General features: G+C 47.8%; 1 protein-coding gene and 1 long non-coding RNA gene across 9 annotated transcripts in view; both read right to left on the reverse strand.

Annotated features, from left to right (window-relative positions):
* AZIN2 (antizyme inhibitor 2) overlaps positions 1-7,969 on the reverse strand; it is a 58,761-nt gene extending 50,792 nt beyond the window's left edge. For 5 of the 8 annotated variants that reach the window (XM_082352659.1, XM_082352660.1, XM_082352658.1 and 2 more), the window contains exons 1-4: positions 7,823-7,969; positions 7,609-7,729; positions 6,781-6,954; positions 5,116-5,289 (exon numbers count right to left, since the gene is read on the reverse strand). In XM_082352659.1, coding sequence (XP_082208785.1) covers positions 5,116-5,289; positions 6,781-6,885 — 279 coding nt within the window. In that variant the 5' untranslated portion in view covers positions 6,886-6,954; positions 7,609-7,729; positions 7,823-7,969. Of the gene's footprint in view, positions 1-5,115; positions 5,290-6,780; positions 6,955-7,608; positions 7,730-7,822 lie in introns of those variants that run through there. The other 3 variants (XM_082352661.1, XM_082352664.1, XM_082352663.1) reach the window with 2 other exon arrangements.
* Positions 7,970-9,193: 1,224 nt separating this feature from the next.
* Positions 9,194-16,181, reverse strand: LOC309610680. Its single transcript, XR_014234133.1, has 2 exons — positions 11,053-16,181; positions 9,194-10,669 (listed from the first exon to the last, which is right to left on the reverse strand). It is a non-coding gene; the product is annotated as an uncharacterized lncRNA (long non-coding RNA).
* Positions 16,182-17,136: the final 955 nt, after the last annotated feature.

The following is a 17,136-nucleotide window of genomic DNA, read 5'->3' on the forward strand; positions in this document are numbered from 1 at the left end:
TGAAATCCCCTACAAAGACAGAGAGTTTATAAGAGAAGGGAGCCTGAGCCGGAATCCAGAGGAACTCTCCCAGTTAGAGAGCAGGAAGAGCCAGCACAGGACCGGCAGAGAGGGGAGGAGAGAGCATCTCCAGAAGAGGCAGAACAACGCAGAGGTTTCTTATGCCATTCCTGTCAAAGCAAACCCTGTCTTGCAATTCACATCTGTGCAGAAGGAGACCTCTCCACTGTCAGAGGCACCCCAGGAGGGTGGAGCAGGATCCCAGCAGCGTCCACTTTCACTGGATATGTTTCTAAAGTCTTTAAAACCAAGAGCACGTGTTGTTGTTGAGTACAAGCATACCTCATTTTATTTCGCCTCACTCTGTTGTGCTTTGCAGATATTGCAATTTTTACAAATTGACGGTTTGTGGCAACCCTGCATCAAGCAAGTCTATTGGCACCATTTTTCCAGCAGTGTTTGCTCACTTCACGTCTCTGTGTCACATTTTGGTAATTCTTGCGATATTTCAGACGTTTTCAGTGTTACTGTATTTGTTATGGTGATCTGTGATCAGTGATCTTTGATGTTACTATTGTCATTGTTTTGGGGTCACGAACCACGCCCATATGCCCATACAGTGAACTTAATGGATAAATGTGTGTTCTGACTGCTCCACCCCTCAGCCATTCCCCATCTCCCTCCCGCTCGTTGGGCCTCCCTATTCCCTGACATACAACAACACAACCATATTGAAATTAGGCCAGTTAATAACCCTACAATGACCTCTAGGTATTCAAGTGAAACGAAGAGTCTTCTCTTAAGAAACTGCCACCCCACACTTCAGCAACCACTGCCCTGAGCAGTCAGCAGCCATCAACATTGAGGCAAGACCCTCCACCAGCAAAAAAGATTACGACTCGCTGATGGTTCAGATGATGGTTAGCATTTTTTAGCAAGAAAATATTTTTTACTTAAGGTATGTACATTTTACTTAAAGTGTTTTTTTAGACATAATGCTATTGCACACTTAATAGACTACAGTATAGTGTAAGCATAACTTTTATATGCACTGGGAAACCAAAAAATTCATGTGACTTACTTTATTGTGATCTTCACTTTACTGTAGTGGTCTGGAACCCAACCCACAATATCCTAGGCTAGGCCTGTGTTTTTAAAAAGAATGTGTTTCAATGGATGCAACCAGAGATTATCATACCAAGTGAAGTAAGTCAGAAAGAGAAAGACAAATACCATATGATTATCACTTATATGTGGAATCTAAAATATGACACAAATGAACCTATCTATGAAACAGAAATAGAATCGGGGACATAGAGGATAGACTGGTGGTTGCCAAGGGGGAGGGTGGGTAGGAGAGCGATGGATTGGGAGTTTGGGATTAGCAGATGGAAACTGGTATATATAGAATGGATAAACAAGGTCCTGCTATATAGCACAGCAACTCTATTCAGTATCCTGTGATAAACCATAACGGAAAAGAATATGAAAAAGAATGTATATATATGTATAACTGAGTCACTTTGCTGTTCAGCAGTAATTAACACAAAATTGTAATTCAACTATACTTCAATAAAAAATAAATTTAAAAACTAAATTAAAAAAATACTAAAAAAACAAAAAAAGAATGTTTCAAATGGGGAGTTGCTACTCAATGGGTATAAAGTGTCAGTTCTGCAAGAGGAATCAGTTCTAGAGATCTGCTATACAACATGGTGCCTATACTTAACAATTCCCTATTAAACACTTAAAAATTTGTGAGGGTAGATCTCACTTTAAGTGTTCCCACCACACACACACACACACACACACACACACACACACACACACACACAATTTTCATGGTGAGATCAAAAGCTAGGAGGACCAAGGACTGTCCCCTACAAGGTCTAAAAGCTTCAACATGGACAGATCTCCAAAATCTGCTGAGCTTAAAGCTATTGTAAGGGACTTCCCTGGTGGCGCAGTGGTTAAGAATCCACCTGCCAATGTAAGGCACATGGGTTCGAGCCCTGGTCCGGGAAGATCCCACATGCCGTGGAGCAACTAAGCCCGTGCAGTGCACCACAACTACTGAGCCTGCGCTCTAGAGCCCACGCGCCACAACTACTGAAGCCCGCGCTCCTAGAGCTCGTGCCCCGCAACAAGAGAAGCCACCCCAAGGAGAAGCCTGCACACCGCAACAAAGAGTAGCCCCACTCGCCACGACTAGAGATAGCCCACGCGCAGCAATGAATACCAAACGCAGCCAATAAATAAATAAATAAATAAATAATTTATTAAAAAAATAAAAATAAAGCTATGTGGCACAATACCTACCACGTGAACATCTTATATTTTGTTACAAAATCACAAGATATTTTCTATGTTTCCTATGGATCATATTTGTAAGTATTTTTCAAATACCATGTAGCCACCAAACTCAAACTCAGAATGTTGATTATCTCTGGAGACATAAAGCTGACGTTCTACTTTTTTTTTGCAGATGAATCAACGTATTATTTGAATAATTCAAAATGAATGTTTAGAATAAAGTGCTGGATCCTGGAGATTGCTGGGGACGTTGGCAAGAGGAGATTCCTTGGAATGATGAGTGGAGGTCGGGAAGCAGTGGCTTAAGGAGTGGGTGCTAAGGGAAAGAGACAAGTGACTGCAGACAGGCAAGTGTAGACAACTCAGTTTGGCCATGAAGAGAGAGCAAGGGATTGGGCTGGGGGACGATGTGGTGTCCAGAGAAGGCATTTTAAGATGGGAGGATGCTGAGGGAGACAGCCAGAGAGGGCAAGGGATGGGGTAGGAGAAATGACATAAGGTCCTTGGGAAGGTGGGTGGGTGGACCAGAGCCCCGTGTAAGGCGTGGCTGGTGCCCTTGACCCTGGAGCCTGTCTGATGCATATCTGTACACCCAGCCCCAGCTCATGCCTGACCCTAGGTCAGTGGCCGCCAAAGCATGGTGCGGTACAGCGTGGCCACCAGCTCCAGCCAACCAGAAGAGGGCAGCCTCGGCCTTCCAAGAAAAGCTGTGCCACCTCTCAGGAAATGCACCCAAGGGCCACATGATCCCACCTACCGGGAGGGGTCTCAGCTCTGCCATCCCCTCCCTGGGGATCTTGGCAAAGACAGCAGTGATAAAGTCAGAGACCCCTTGCCATACTCAAGCGGCCCCTTCCCAGGGCATACCACAAACCTCTGTGCCTCCTTTCCTTATACACTAACTGCTTCCTCATGGGGCTGTTGTCAAAATCACGGTGATAATAATTACCTCACAGGGTTGTTTCAAGAGTCAAATGAGATCATGTACAGAAAATGCTTGGCAAAGCACCTGACACAACAGGAGCCCTCAGCAAATGACCCCCACCCGACTTCTAAGCCCTACACCCCACAACTCTGCCCTTTGGAGGCCAGTCCTGAGTCTTGAGGGCCAGCACAGGGCCCCACCTCTGGGTTTCCAGAAGCAGAGGACTCTAGTCAGTGAGGTTTGGTCCTGTTCTTCACCCCTAGACCAAGGGGGCTGGAAAAGGGTCCCCTTCCTCCTCGGTCAGAGCAGAGACCCGGCATGCTGCAGGGGGCAAGTCTTGGCTCTGCTACCAGCAAGCTGTGTGAAGCTGACCCCCAGTTCCTCAACTGCAAAATGGCAATCTCTTCCCCTAGGCACCCCATGGGGCTTTATGTGAGGCATGCATGAAACCAGGTGTGCAAAACAAGAGCTGATGCAAAGGGGCTTCACAGGTGACATGAGGGAGACTCATCTACCACTAAGGACACTAACATGCGTCTCTGATAAAGGTGAACCTGCTCGTTCCAACCGTCCACCATGGTGTGCACCTCTCTCCCACCTGGAACCCCTCCAGCCTCCTACCCAGATGAGCTCTCCTCCTGTCTCCTCCAGATCCCTTTCTAGAATCCTCCTCACCACACCCAGCTATATTGCTGACCAGGGTTTAAAAGGGATTCCCCCTCAAAACAATCATTACTAAACATTTAAAAATAACTGTAATAACAATATCACAAACTAATGCCCACAGGCTTGCTCCCACCTCAGGACCTTTGCACTTGCTGGTCCCTCTGCCTGGAATGCTCTTCACCTGGTTATCCACCTGGCTTGGATCCTTTGCTTCCTTCAGATCTGTGTTCAAATTTCAGTGATGCCCTCCCTGGCCAAACCATCTAAAAGTACAATCCTCTTTCCTGACATCCAGGTCTCTTCTCTACTTCCCTTTCCCTCTTTAATTTTCTCCACAACATTTACCATCTAAAATACCATAGACTTTCATTGTTTAACTTGTTTGTTCTTTAGAAAGCAAGCTCCATGAAGGGACCTTTTTTGTTTTGTTCACTTGCTAAATCCCCACCTAGAAAAGTACTTGACTTTAAAAAAAAAAAAAGAAAGAAAAAAGAAAAGTACTTGACTCCCTAGTAGGTGCTCAATAAATGTTGCTGAATGAATAACTATGTCCAAAGCTGTACTCTGAGGAAACTCTATTGCTAAAAGACTTATCAAGTAAGAATAGAATGGAAATAGATAAGCTGTGTATTCAACTCAAGGACAACAAAGTCTGTTTTACTCAACACTGTATTGCCAGCCCTACCTAGCACAGTGTCTAGCACACTGCAAGAGTTCAATGAATAGAGAATGACAGTAATAAACAAATCTAAAGAGAGCAGGAGGGAATTAAGACAACAGCATTAATCAAATCAGAAAGGCAGCAGAACTGGCAACAACAAAACTCTACAAGCATTAGTTAAGAAAATGTACAGTCACACGTTATTAATATTATAAAAGAAAAAAATAAAACCAATGATAAAACGGTGTTTTTGTTTTGTTTTAATTAGAAGAATACCACATATAGCTCTATGCCAAGAAGTTTGAAAATCTCCATTAAAAAGGTGACCCACCTACCCAGGGTCACACGTGGTTCCAATGTGGAACTTCAAGGCTGGCAAATTCCACCCTCATCTTACACCCCCTGCATGTGGGTGGCCCCTCCCAGAGGGCAGGGGCCAATTACAGGTCACTCCTGCTTCCCCAGGTCCACCCACAGCAGCTGCAGCCGGGCCATGCGGGTGTTCAGTAGGCAGTGAGGGTCAGTGTGCAGGTGGGGGGCAGGAGCTCACCTTGTTGGCACAGCTGAAGCCCAGTCCTAGCTCAGCCAGGACCTTCAGCACGCCCGGGCTGCTGTTGCACTTGACAGCGTAAAAGGGTCGGACTCGCGGCAGGCACTTCAGAAAGCAGAAGTGCTTTCTCACTACAGCACCCAGGTCGGCCACAAAGAAGGCAGCGACCTCTTCCTGCACAACAAGAAGGGTGAATATGAGACCCCACCCAGCTTCCTCCTACTGCGTGCCATCCACAGTCCTCCCAAGTACCCTGCTCTAAAATTCTCTGGGGATCCCCAAGCCTACAGGACATTCGAGGCTCTGTGATCCAGCTCCAGTCCCTTCCCTCATTTCAGCTCAAACTCCAGCTCTATCCTAGATCATTTTCCACCTCCCAGCCTTTACTCCCACCATGTCCTCCATGTAGAATATCCTTCCCCCACATGTGTCTGGCAAGTTCCTAATCCACCTTCAAGTTTCAACTGAAATGCCACCTTCCCCCAAACCAATAAGGCAACTCCACCTTTAATGCTCCCACTGCATTTTGCACATGCTTCCAAAGTATCAGAGCTCTGTGTATATAGACATCTGTCTTCTCCAGAAAAAAAATAAATTCCTTGAAGACCCACAGCCTACAGCCACTGCCTTTCACATTTAGGTGTTCAATGAAGCCTTGAAGGAGACCCACTGCCACTGCAACCCATGCCTGAGGACAACTGTTTACTGAGGGTTGAACACATATGAGGCCATTGGTGAGACCACATTAATTAAACCTTTTCTGGGACTCAGTTTCCCTTTTATGCAACACTTTTTTACTGATGCCCACTTGGTGTCTGACCAAGCATACCTATGCAAGTATGCTAAGTATGCTTGGGTCTGCAAAAGAACCCCTTAAGCAATTACAAGCCCATTCAATAAATGCTAAGCAGGAGTTTCTACAAAATGCAGAGAAGGAGAAAATCCATGGAGAAGCAAAGTACAAAATCTGCCTGGGGCAATCAGGAAAAGGTGACAGGGATGAGTAATAAGTAATGAGTAGAAATAGGTAAGAGGCAAGAGAGGCTGGGAGAAGGGAAGAGGGAACAGCCTGGGCAAAGGAGTGATAATGGAGCACATGCAATCCTCGGGAAATATGAGCAGAGTAGTTCAGCTCTGATGGAGCATAATATATACCGTGGGAAAAGCCAGAAATGGGGCTATGAAGGCAGAGGAGTTCTGACCTGGATCCTGTAGGGAGTGAGAAACTGCCAAAGAATTCTGATTTTGAGCAGGGCTGTGATAAAGTTGGAAGGGGTGGGATGAGGCAGGGAAAAGGTTAGGGGGGTTTTAGAGAGATGAGGCCTAAACTACACAGTGAGGTCCCAGAAGAACACACTGAGGGGTAATTTAAGGAGGCTGGATTCACAGAGCTTAGGGGTGCCCAGGTGTGGGAGGGGAAGTGAGGACTCCCAGGTTTCTGACCTAGAGGGCTGCGTAGATGATGGTAGTGTTGTTCATGAAGGCAGGGAACACAGGAGGGGCAGGTTTGGGGGCAAGGACCAGGAATTTGGAGAAAAAAAGAGACGTCTCTCACAAATAGAAAGGAATGAATACCAAATAAATGAAAGAATCAGATGAGGGCCCTAGGAGGCACCTGAGCCTGCTGGGAGAACAGAAGACCCATCCCCACTCCCAGGTCCTCACCGTGGTGGACTGTGAGGCCCCCAGAGTGAGCTGCTCCAGCAGGTCTCGGGTGCTGAAGCCCTCCTCCACCATCACGAAGTCCGCTTCACTCAGGTAGCCAGCCATGCCGAGGAGGAGCCGATGGGCTGGATGGAGCTGCCGCTGCCTCAGGCGCCTTAGAAAGTATGCAACACACTGCGGGAGGAGAGTGAGGGGGCCTCTGGGGGGCTGGCGTCAGCCGCACCCCTCACCTCCCCAGGCCAGGGCGCCCACTCCTGTCACACCCTGCCCCCAGCACAAGCCTGGGGAGCTTAGGTTCACTGGGAGGAGTGGGGACGATCAGGAATCCTGGACGGGGCCAAGTCATTATCTGCCTAGATGTCACTGCCTCTCCGAGCCTCAGTTTCCACATCTGTAAAATGGATGCATTGTTTTGGGATCCTTTCCAGTTCTGAAATTAGGGTTTTGGTTTAAAGGGAAAGAATGAGAGAGAAGGAGCAGGAAAGCCGAGTGGGGAAGTTTCCAGGTGACCCCCCATCCTGACCACGCCCACCTAAAGTGGCTGCAGGTGGTCCCACCAAGGAGTCTCAGCCTGAGAGCTGAGGTTCAAGTCTGCTCTCTGCTGCGTGACCCTGGGTACGCCCCGTCCCCTCTCGGAGCCTCAGTTTCACCGTTTGTAAAGAGGGGCCGGGCTGGTCCTGACTTGCTAGGATGGTAAGCGTGCATGGGGGCTCCACATGGTGGGTGATGGCCGCGGGCTCTCGGGCAAGAACTGAAGGCTGAGGTTCTGTCCGGGTGAGCCCTCCTGAGTGCAGGGCCGAGGTCCCGCCCCCCCCCAAACCCCCTTACCAAGCCCCGTGCTCCTTCGCGGGGGCCAGAGCCAGGCGCGCTGCTAGGGGGGGTCGCCGGTGACCTCGAAACTTGTGCAGCACCCCGAGGAGGAGTGGCAATTGCGGAGCCGAGGCCCCTGCTGAGAGGAGACAAGAGGGGCCAGGGAGCAGGTCAGCACTGGAGCCGAGAGCGCCCGCTCCCGAGGCTCCCCAAGCCTTTCCCCCGCACTCGCCTTAAAACGCATTTACACGGCTTCGGCCCATAGGTCTCCCCAGCGAGTGAAACTGCTCCTCCGCGCCTCCACTCGCTAGCTTTCCCCGGCTTCGGGCCCGCGGCCTGCTGCCGCCCGCCCAGCAGCCAGCGACCCCACGCCCCGCCTTCCGCCCGCCGCTCACTTATATAAGCCCCGCCCAGACCCCGCCCCTGCGCTCAGGCCCCTCCTCCGCTCGGCCCCCCTCCGTAGCCCTGGCAACTGGGTGCCACCATCCCATTGGTCGATTCCGACATAAAGCATTCAACCCTGCTAGCCGGCTCTGCAAACGTGATTCTCAGTCCTACCGAGACCCTTCCGCCGCTACCCTACGCTGGGAAATAGGAACTGCAGGCCCGCTAGCTCAGAATCCCGAGCGTCTACGCTGTGGGACGCTTAGCTCCTGGATATTGGATCTTGGAGAGTGGGCAGGAAGCCAGGAGGTTTTTTATTTGCTCTGGAAAGCCTTTTCTGTGACTACTTCAGCTCGACGGTGCCTCTCCTCTCCGATCTGGTGAATTGCCCACTCATCCCGGAAAGCCCAGGTCAAATGTCATCTCCTTGTTTTACTTTTCTAATAAAATCATTTTTATTTAATTGCCTCTTCCAGCATCCTCCAACTCAAAACCCAGATGAAATGTCTTCAGAGATCCTTCTTGCGACTTTCCCAGCTCAGGGCAATCCCTCCCTTCATCCCATCTTCTGGATCAGGCAAACTCTTACCTGTCAAATAAAATGTCTCCCTCTCCAAGAAGCGTTCTCTGACTTCCTCAACTCAAAGCGTTTCTTCTCTTTTATACCTATTGAACTCCTGCTCCTGCACATTCATCAAAGTCCAGTATGTCATCTCCCCTGTTGAGCTTCCCATGACTTCCCTAGCCAGAGGAACAATGGAACTCACAGCACTTACATCCGTGTGGACTCCTCACTCTTTTGGCTTTTGTTACCCATAGCGTGAGATTCCTGTTGTTGCTTTACACTTCTTGCTTGGTTACACTTCCCAGCTAGTCTGTGAGCTCCCAAGGGCAGCAGCTGAGTGCCTGGCTCCTCAGAACACCCAGGGCCTGGCATAAACAAGAGTGCTGGGACTTCTCTGGTGGCACAGTGCTTAAGAATCCGCCTGCCAATGCAGGGGACACGGGTTCGAGCCCTGGCCCCAGAATATCCCACATGCCGCGGAGCAACTAAGCCCGCATGCCACAACTACTGAAGGCCACATGCCTAGAGCCCATGCTCTGCAACAAGAGAAGCCACCCAATGAGAAGCCCGTGCACCACAACAAAGAGTAGCCCCCCACTCGCCACAACTAGAGAAAGACCGCATGCAGCAACGAAGACCCAACACAGCCAAAAATAAATAAATAAATTTTTTTTAAAAAAAGAGTGCTGAGGAAGATTCAATATCTATGCTACTCAAAAGCTAATTCAAAAGTTCATCTGAAACATTAATTGTACAAGAACAGCCAAGACATTCTTGAAAAAGAAGAGGACGTCTTCTACAATACATCAAGATATTTTATAAAGCTATGGTCTTTAAAACAGCATGGTGCTGGTACAGGAAAAGACAGTGGTAGAACAGAAAAGAGTTTAGAACAGTCTTGTGCATATTGGAGAATTTGGTCACAGTGAAGGCAGCATTTCAAATCAGTGGGGCCAAAGAGCTTTTGGCCTTACATATGTGCTCATGTCCCCTGTCAGGCTGTAGGCTTCTTGAAAGCCAGAGGCACTTCTTGTTCTGCATCAGTATCTCCCTAGGGCACCCTGCACAACCTAATCAAAGCATCCTCAGCACACAGATGGTATAGAGCAGTGACCATGGAGTCTGCAAGAGCCATTTTCTGCTCCCCACCCAGCCTGGCCACATAACTGCTGGAAGTCCTTGGTTGGATCATCCTGCTGAGACCAGGGTCACATCTGCCTGGCCTGATTTCCCCCTGTGAACTGGGAGAGCTCAGACTGAATGATTTATCTGGGCTCTTCTGCCTTGAACACTCTTGCTTTCTATGCTAGGAACAGACTTTCAGTAGGCAGTCACCTTCACAGGAGGAGTCATTTGAGATCCATTCTTTGAGAGATCTGTAGTCATTTGCACCATAGTGTGAATTAATGACTGAAGTCCTCCTAAGAATAAGTATCTACTGAATGGGAAGGGGTAGATAAGGATGGCCATGGCAGAAACCTCAAAGGGAGCCCTCAAGAAAAGATGACAGTAAGAGGATGGGAGAGGCACCCAAACAAAATGGCTCTACTTTTTTTTAAGTCATTCTTTGAGCTGACTTTATTTGGATGTCATGGTCTAAGTCTGCCTCACTAGCTCTTTTCATTACCTGGTACATAGTAGGCACATAATAGGCACATTCAGTATGCTAACTGAATGAATTGATAAAGGTAAAAAGAAACAAACCATAATCCAATCTGTCCATTTGTAATTTGTCAAGGGTTGGTAGTCAGAGCAGAAAAATCTGTCTCCTGGACTGGATACAAATAAGCTGTGGATTTATCTTTTTCCCTACTGGGTATGTGATGTCACTGAATCTCCATGACAACCCTATGTCATAGGGCTATAATTATCCCCATTTTACAGATAAGGAATCTGAGATTCAGAGAAGTTCAGTACCTTACCCAGGGTCACACAGCAAGTAAGGGTGGAGCTCAGATTTAAACCCATCTGGCCTGACCCTTAACCTTCATGCTTAACTGCCAACCAGTAGCTGAGCATTCAGGCCCCAGCTCAAAAAAAGTCATCCTGTTGGCATCCAGCCCAAAGTCTGGTGGCTCCTCTCCTGCTGGTCTCTCATGCCACTGTTATCGATGGATGCTATGCAGAGCCCTCAAAAACATGTTGCTGGGGCTTCCCTGGTGGCGCAGTCGTTGAGAGTCTGCCTGCCAATGCAGGGGACACGGGTTCGAGCCCTGGTCTGGGAAGATCCCACATGCCGCGGAGCGACTAAGCCCGTGAGCCACAATTGCTGAGCCTGCGCGTCTGGAGCCCGTGCTCCGCAACAAGAGAGGCCGCGATAGTGAGAGGCCCGCGCACCGCGATGAAGAGTGGCCCCCACTTGCCGCAACTGGAGAAAGCCCTCGCACAGAAACGAAGACCCGACACAGCCATAAATAAATAAATAAATAAAATTTAAAAAAATAAAAATAAAAAATAAAACAAGATATTTAAAAAATAAAACAAGATATTTAAAAAACAAAAACAACAACAACAAAAAAAACATGTTGCTGAAGGAGGACAAAGAGCCTTTGATCTTTGACCAGGATCATATCTGTCAATTTCAGCCTATTCTTAAATTAATCGTAAGTGTAGTCACAAACACTGCAATAACAAAAATGCCTTACGTGTGCATAGAACTGGAGAGTTTGTAAAATACTTTCCTGTTCATCATTTATCTGGGCTTCACAGTACTTTGTAAGATTGGATATCAGTTAAATTTAGGTTTGGCTGAGGAAAACAGAAAAGTCAAAAGTAATAGAGCCATAAACAAACAGGTTTACTCTACTATGTATGTAGTATAACACTGGAGGTAGGCTGTCCAAATCTGGCATGGCAGCTCCACAAGGTCATCAGGAACCAAGGTGCCTCCTCTCTTTCAACTCTGCCATCCTCACTGACTGGCTTCTAGCCTCATAGTCCAAAATAGCTGCAAGAGCTCCAGCCACATTCCTAGGGCTAATATTTAACCAGTACACACAAGTGTGACCAGAAAAATTGTTCACGGCCATTGTCCTTTCTGATTGATCAGTGCCCATCTTCATATTGATTGCTAAATATTTTAAACACCAACCCTGCACGTTCCAGGCAGGAGAAAGCAGCCACCCCCAAATTCCACATGTGTTAATTTCCCAGGGCTGCCATAACAAAGTACCAAACACTGGGTGGCTTAAAACAATATTATTTATTGTCTCACAGTGCTGGAGGCTAGAATTCCAAAATCAAGGTGTTGGCAGTGCCATGCTCTCTCTGATAATTCTAGGGGAGAATCCTTCCTTGCCCCTTCTAGCTTCTGGTGTCCACTGGCAATCCTTGGCATTCCTTGGCTTGTAGATGTATCATTCCGGTCACATGGCCATCTTCTTCACCCTGTGTCTTCACATCATCTTCTCTGTATACATGTCGGTCCCTGTGACCAAATTACCCCTTTTAATAAGGACTTCAGTCATATTGGATTAGGGCCCACCCGAATGACCTCATTTTAACCAGATTACCTGCATAAAGACCTTATTTCCAAATAGAGTCATATTCTGTGATACTGGGGGTTAGAACTTTAACTAATCTTTTGGGGGGACACAATTCACACCATACCAGCACCCAATACTTCCTTTCATATCATTGGCCAAAACACAGATACATGGCGCCACCTAGCTGCAACGGAGACAGGAAGATGTCTTTAGTCTGGTACCTTGTTGCTTCCTCCCACCCCCAGTAAAGTCAAAATAGTAAAGAAGAAAGTAACCAGTTCAGAAGGATTATGGGATTTACTCCATAGGGAGAGGTGACAGAGAAGTAAACAAACATTTATTGACCACCCATTGTATGACAGGCATCATGCTGAATGCATGATTGCAATTAATCTTTAGACAACCCTGCAAGATAGGCATTATTAGTTCCATTTTACAGATGAGAAAATTGTGATTAAATCCTTTCTCTGGTGAGTAACAGAGCTGGGACTTAACTCCGGTCTGACTGACATTATGCTTGTGAGATGGGTCCCAGGAAGAGGGCATGACTCCAGAACAAAGAATGCTGAGATTGATCTCAGAGAGGCAGCAGTGAGTGGTGGCATGAAGCAAGGTCTTAATTCCCTGCCCAGGAATTGAACCTGGGTAGCCTGGATGAAAACCAGGAATCCTAGCTACCACACCCCCTGGCTCTTGCCCCCAGTGAAAAATGCATTTCTCACGGAGGCAAAAACTGTAAAAACAGGTACAAAGTTTATCATTAGACACATAGCGCAACAACAAGTGGGAGAGCACAGTTTGTTTAGTTACGACAGAAGCAAGGCAGAGATGCACACCCGGAGAGCAAGGGTGTGGACGTCCTCCCTAATGAGGAGGAGTGCAGTAAAGAGGTGGTGAAGTCATTTATATAGGGCAGGTCTTCCGGGCCTTTGTTTACCTTTTGCCAATTATCTGGTTTCTTTTTCCACACCTGACCTGCCTTAGGACCCTCCAACATGTGTGCGCAGCTTTTTTCCAAGATGGATTACAGCCCAGAGGCCTGTGGGATGGCCTTAGCGTCACATGTTATGGGGTGGTGCCCCCTCCTTTATGACCCCCAAAGAGCCTTTCTGCGCATGTGCAATGTTTCCCTTGCTCCAAGGGTGGGGAATGTATGACCTCTTGATCTTTTAACAGGGTTTAGTCCCGCTCTATCCCTGCCATAAAAATGTCCAACGTCTGGTTATTTACCCTATTTCTGTTGCTGGTTTTTATATCGAGGGGCAGATCTCGAAATATAGACACAAGTCCGGTCATAAATATGTAGTCCTGGAGCCCGTTTGTCTCTTGCTTCAGGAAATGTAAACAGGTGGCTGGTAATGAATGTCCAGCCTGGAGCCCATCTTCTTCTCATCCCAGGAAGTGTGAACAGGAGGCCGGTTGTAAATGTCTAGCCTGGAGCCCATCTACCTCCTTGCTCAAGATCAAACCAAGCGCAAACAGCAGGAGACCTGAGAGAGGCTGGAATTCAGAGTCAGACACAAGATGGATTGGCAGAAAAGGCACCAACCTCAAGTCAGCACTGCAAACTCCCTGAAGGCATCAGTGAGATGGAGACCCTGAAGTAACCAGAAACCAGAAGCTGAAAGCAGCATTAGGCACTGTTAGGTCAGACCTGTCTTCACATTAAGATGGAAACTAAGTACTAACAGCAGCCGCCGTTTATTGAGCATCTACTGTGCTCCAGGCACTGTACTGTGTGCTTAATAATAACAATAGCAGCTAACATTGCCAGAGTACTTACTATCCTGCAGCCTTGATTTATATAACCTTTAACCTCACAACAACGCTGTGAGGTTCGTGCTATTGGTATTACAGAGCAGGAAGCAAGGTAGAGAGACTAACAAACCTGCTCAAGGTTACACAGCTAGTGAGTGGCACCATTATGCTACATACATTTCCTCCATCCTCACAGCAAGCCTGCAAGGTGGGAATTATTACTCTCGTTTCACAGTAGAAGAACCTGAGGCCCAGGGAGGCCGAGTGATTTGCCCAAAATCACACAGCTGGTAAGTGGTAGAACCTGGACCCAAACTCAGGGCTGTGCGCTGGTGAGGAACTTGAAATGCTGCAGTCCAGAGTCGTGTTGGAGCAGACCCTGAACCACAACCCTTGGAACCCCCCAATTCTAGTTATTAGTGAGGTGTCTGTGTCCCTTGACACAAAAGCAGGCAGGACAGAGGCCCAGTCTGTGCCTCAGAGCCCAGCCCGGGACCCGGCACCAAGGAGGCAAAGCTTGAGTGTGTCGACTGAGTGTGGAATTATAGTTGCAACCCTTCCCTAGACAGACAGGATGCTAAGATACTGAATTTGGTACTTTGGATTTCTTCATGTTTATTTTCACTCTCTTTTAGGCTGAACACAAATGTGAAAAAATAATAATAAAGTGCGACAAGGAATTCACACACTATCTCTCGCCAACCCTGAGTCATCTCTGACAAATGTGTTGAGAAAACAACAACAATAACAACCGAATAAAAAAATAAAAAATACTCGAATGAAAATTCTCACTTTGGCCAGCTGCTGTCGCCAGAGCCACCTGGGAGTAGAATGGAAAAGCGTGTTGATTCTTCTGCATTCTCCAATGATTCTCAAATAAGTGTGCATCAGAAGCACCTGGAAGGCTTGCTAAATGACAGATTTCTGGACCCCACCCTAGAGTTTCTGATTCAGTAAGTCTGGGTGGGCCTGAGAATATGCATTCTGACAAATTCCCAGGTGATGCTGATGCTCTGGCCCAGGAACCCCGCTTTGAGAACCCTTGCCCTACACGAACCTGAAGCACAGCAGGTAAAGAGGTCAAAGCTGCGTACCCTTGAAAAAGGGCGTCAGGCTCTTCCGCCCATCCCCTCTCTGGCAGGGAAGTAGAGTGGGGCAAAAACCAACCTGGGCTAGCCGAATGGCTGTACAGTTTCTAGATAACAAGAGAACAAACTTCATGGGTATATAACCTTTACTCCATCTCCTGGGGCCACACTCACTGGCTGTGTGACCTTGGCAAAGTTACTTATCTTGTGTGAGCCTCACTTTATTCATCTGTAAAATGGACATAATAAGAGTACCTACTTCCTAGAATTGGTGTAAGGAATTCATGAGCATGTAAAAGCTCTTGCCTAGTGCCTGGCACATAACATTAGTAAATGCATTCTAAGTAGTAGCTGCTAGTATTATGACCCTGAGCCGGGGGTGCAGGGGCCCAGAGGAGAAAATTCAGAAATGTGTCAGAGTGATACTGCTGGGACAGGATGGGAGAAGCAGCCCCACAGGGAGGTTTTGGGACCTGAACTGAGGAACACCCAGCAGGAGGCAGAGGCTCAGGAAGAGAGTCCACGCAGTGTGAGGGGATGGGTGGTGGAATTCCATTCCAACCCCATGGGATTTCACGGGAGCAGAGCCAGTGTGCTGAGCACTGAGTCATGGAAGCCTGCCCCAAGCTGGGCCTCTTTCTAAACTGCTGTAGTGTCATGTTCTCCCTTTGAAAACTGCTCACTCACCCCAGGGTGGAGTGGAGACAGGCAGCCATGTCTGTACCTCAGGGATCCTGCTCCCCTGCCCCACTGCCAATAGAACCACACAGCATCCATATGCCTCCAGTTAACTGACCAATCAGAGACACAGAGACTGTGGTCAGGTGACAGTTCAGAGCCAGGGTCAGTGGAATCTTCTCCAGAGGGAGCCAGAGAGTGTTTGCCTCTGTCTCTGAGGGTTCCTGCCCTGCCTGGTGTCCATGAGAGGCCCTGTGTCCTTTGGCTAAACCCCTTCACAGAGACCAAAGAGCAGAGTCCTCTATAGCATGGACACCAGACCTCCTGCCTTTGAAAGGCACAGTGTCACTTTCTCTGCATTCTATTGGTCAAAGTGGGTCACAGAGCTATCCCAGATTCAATGTGGGATGCGACTACACAAGGCATGACTATTGGGAGGCATGGTTCATTGGGGACATCTTTGGGGACTAGCACCACAAAATCCAACCAATCTCTGTATAGCCATAGCCCCACTCTAAATTGTCATCATCTCTAGCCTGGAGGTCTGCAATAATTTTCTAAAGAATCCCCCTGCATTACTTTTACCTCCTGCCAATCTAGTCCCACACTGCCACCAGTGTTCTTATTAAAATACAAACAATGTCAAATGCAAATTAAGTCAATCCCCATTTTAAACTCTGCAATGGCTTCCCATGGCTCTTGGGAGAAAGTCCCAGATCCTTCACAAAACCTGTGAGGCCCTCCATCAGGGACCAAGTTCCAGGCTCCTCACTCTACCTGCCACCACCATCCGGACCTTTCTGCAGCTCCTCAAACCTTCACTGCCCTTTCCTTTCCTGGGGCCTTTGCATTTGCCGGTCCCTCTTCCTGGAATGCTTTCCCTGCCTCTTCATCCGACCAACTGCTGCTCATCCTTCAGGTCTCTGCCTAAATGTCCATTCCTCAGAGAGGCTGACCCTAACACTTGGGATCAGTCAACATGTTTTTTGTTGCGAGTAAGAGAAAATCCAACTCAAACTGGCTCAAGCAAAAAGGGAATTTGTTGCCTCATGTAACTAAGCCACCAAGGGATAAAAGTTCAGACACAGACTTTGCTTCAAGTCTCAGCTGGGCCTTCCGCGGAGTTGGCTTCCTCCTCAGGCAGGCTCTCTCCACATCCGCCAGCCCTGGACACCGGGACTCTGTCTCCTTGGCCCTGTTGCTTGATGTGCACATCTCTGATCGGCCGGACCTGCATCTCCAGCCAAGCTGGGAGATGGGATGAGTACGGAAGGAGAGTGGGGAAGGGGAAGTTCCTCAAAGGAAAAGTGGGTGTTGTTACCTGAAGAATGAGGATGCATTCTAGGCAGGTAATAAACACCGATGCATTCTCTTTACAGCTCTTCCTCAACTTAGGATGGGTTACATTCCAATAAACCCATCATAAGTTGAAAATATCATATGCTGAAAATGCATTTAATACACCCAACCCACCAAACATCATAGTTTAGCCCAACCTACCTTAAACATGCTCAGAACACTGATATTAGCCTACAGTTGGGCAAAACCATCTAACACAAGTGTTGAATACCTCATGTAATTTATTGAA

This window comes from Balaenoptera borealis (assembly GCF_965194805.1).
Source record: "Balaenoptera borealis genome assembly, chromosome: 1".
Lineage (NCBI taxonomy): Eukaryota > Metazoa > Chordata > Mammalia > Artiodactyla > Balaenopteridae > Balaenoptera > Balaenoptera borealis.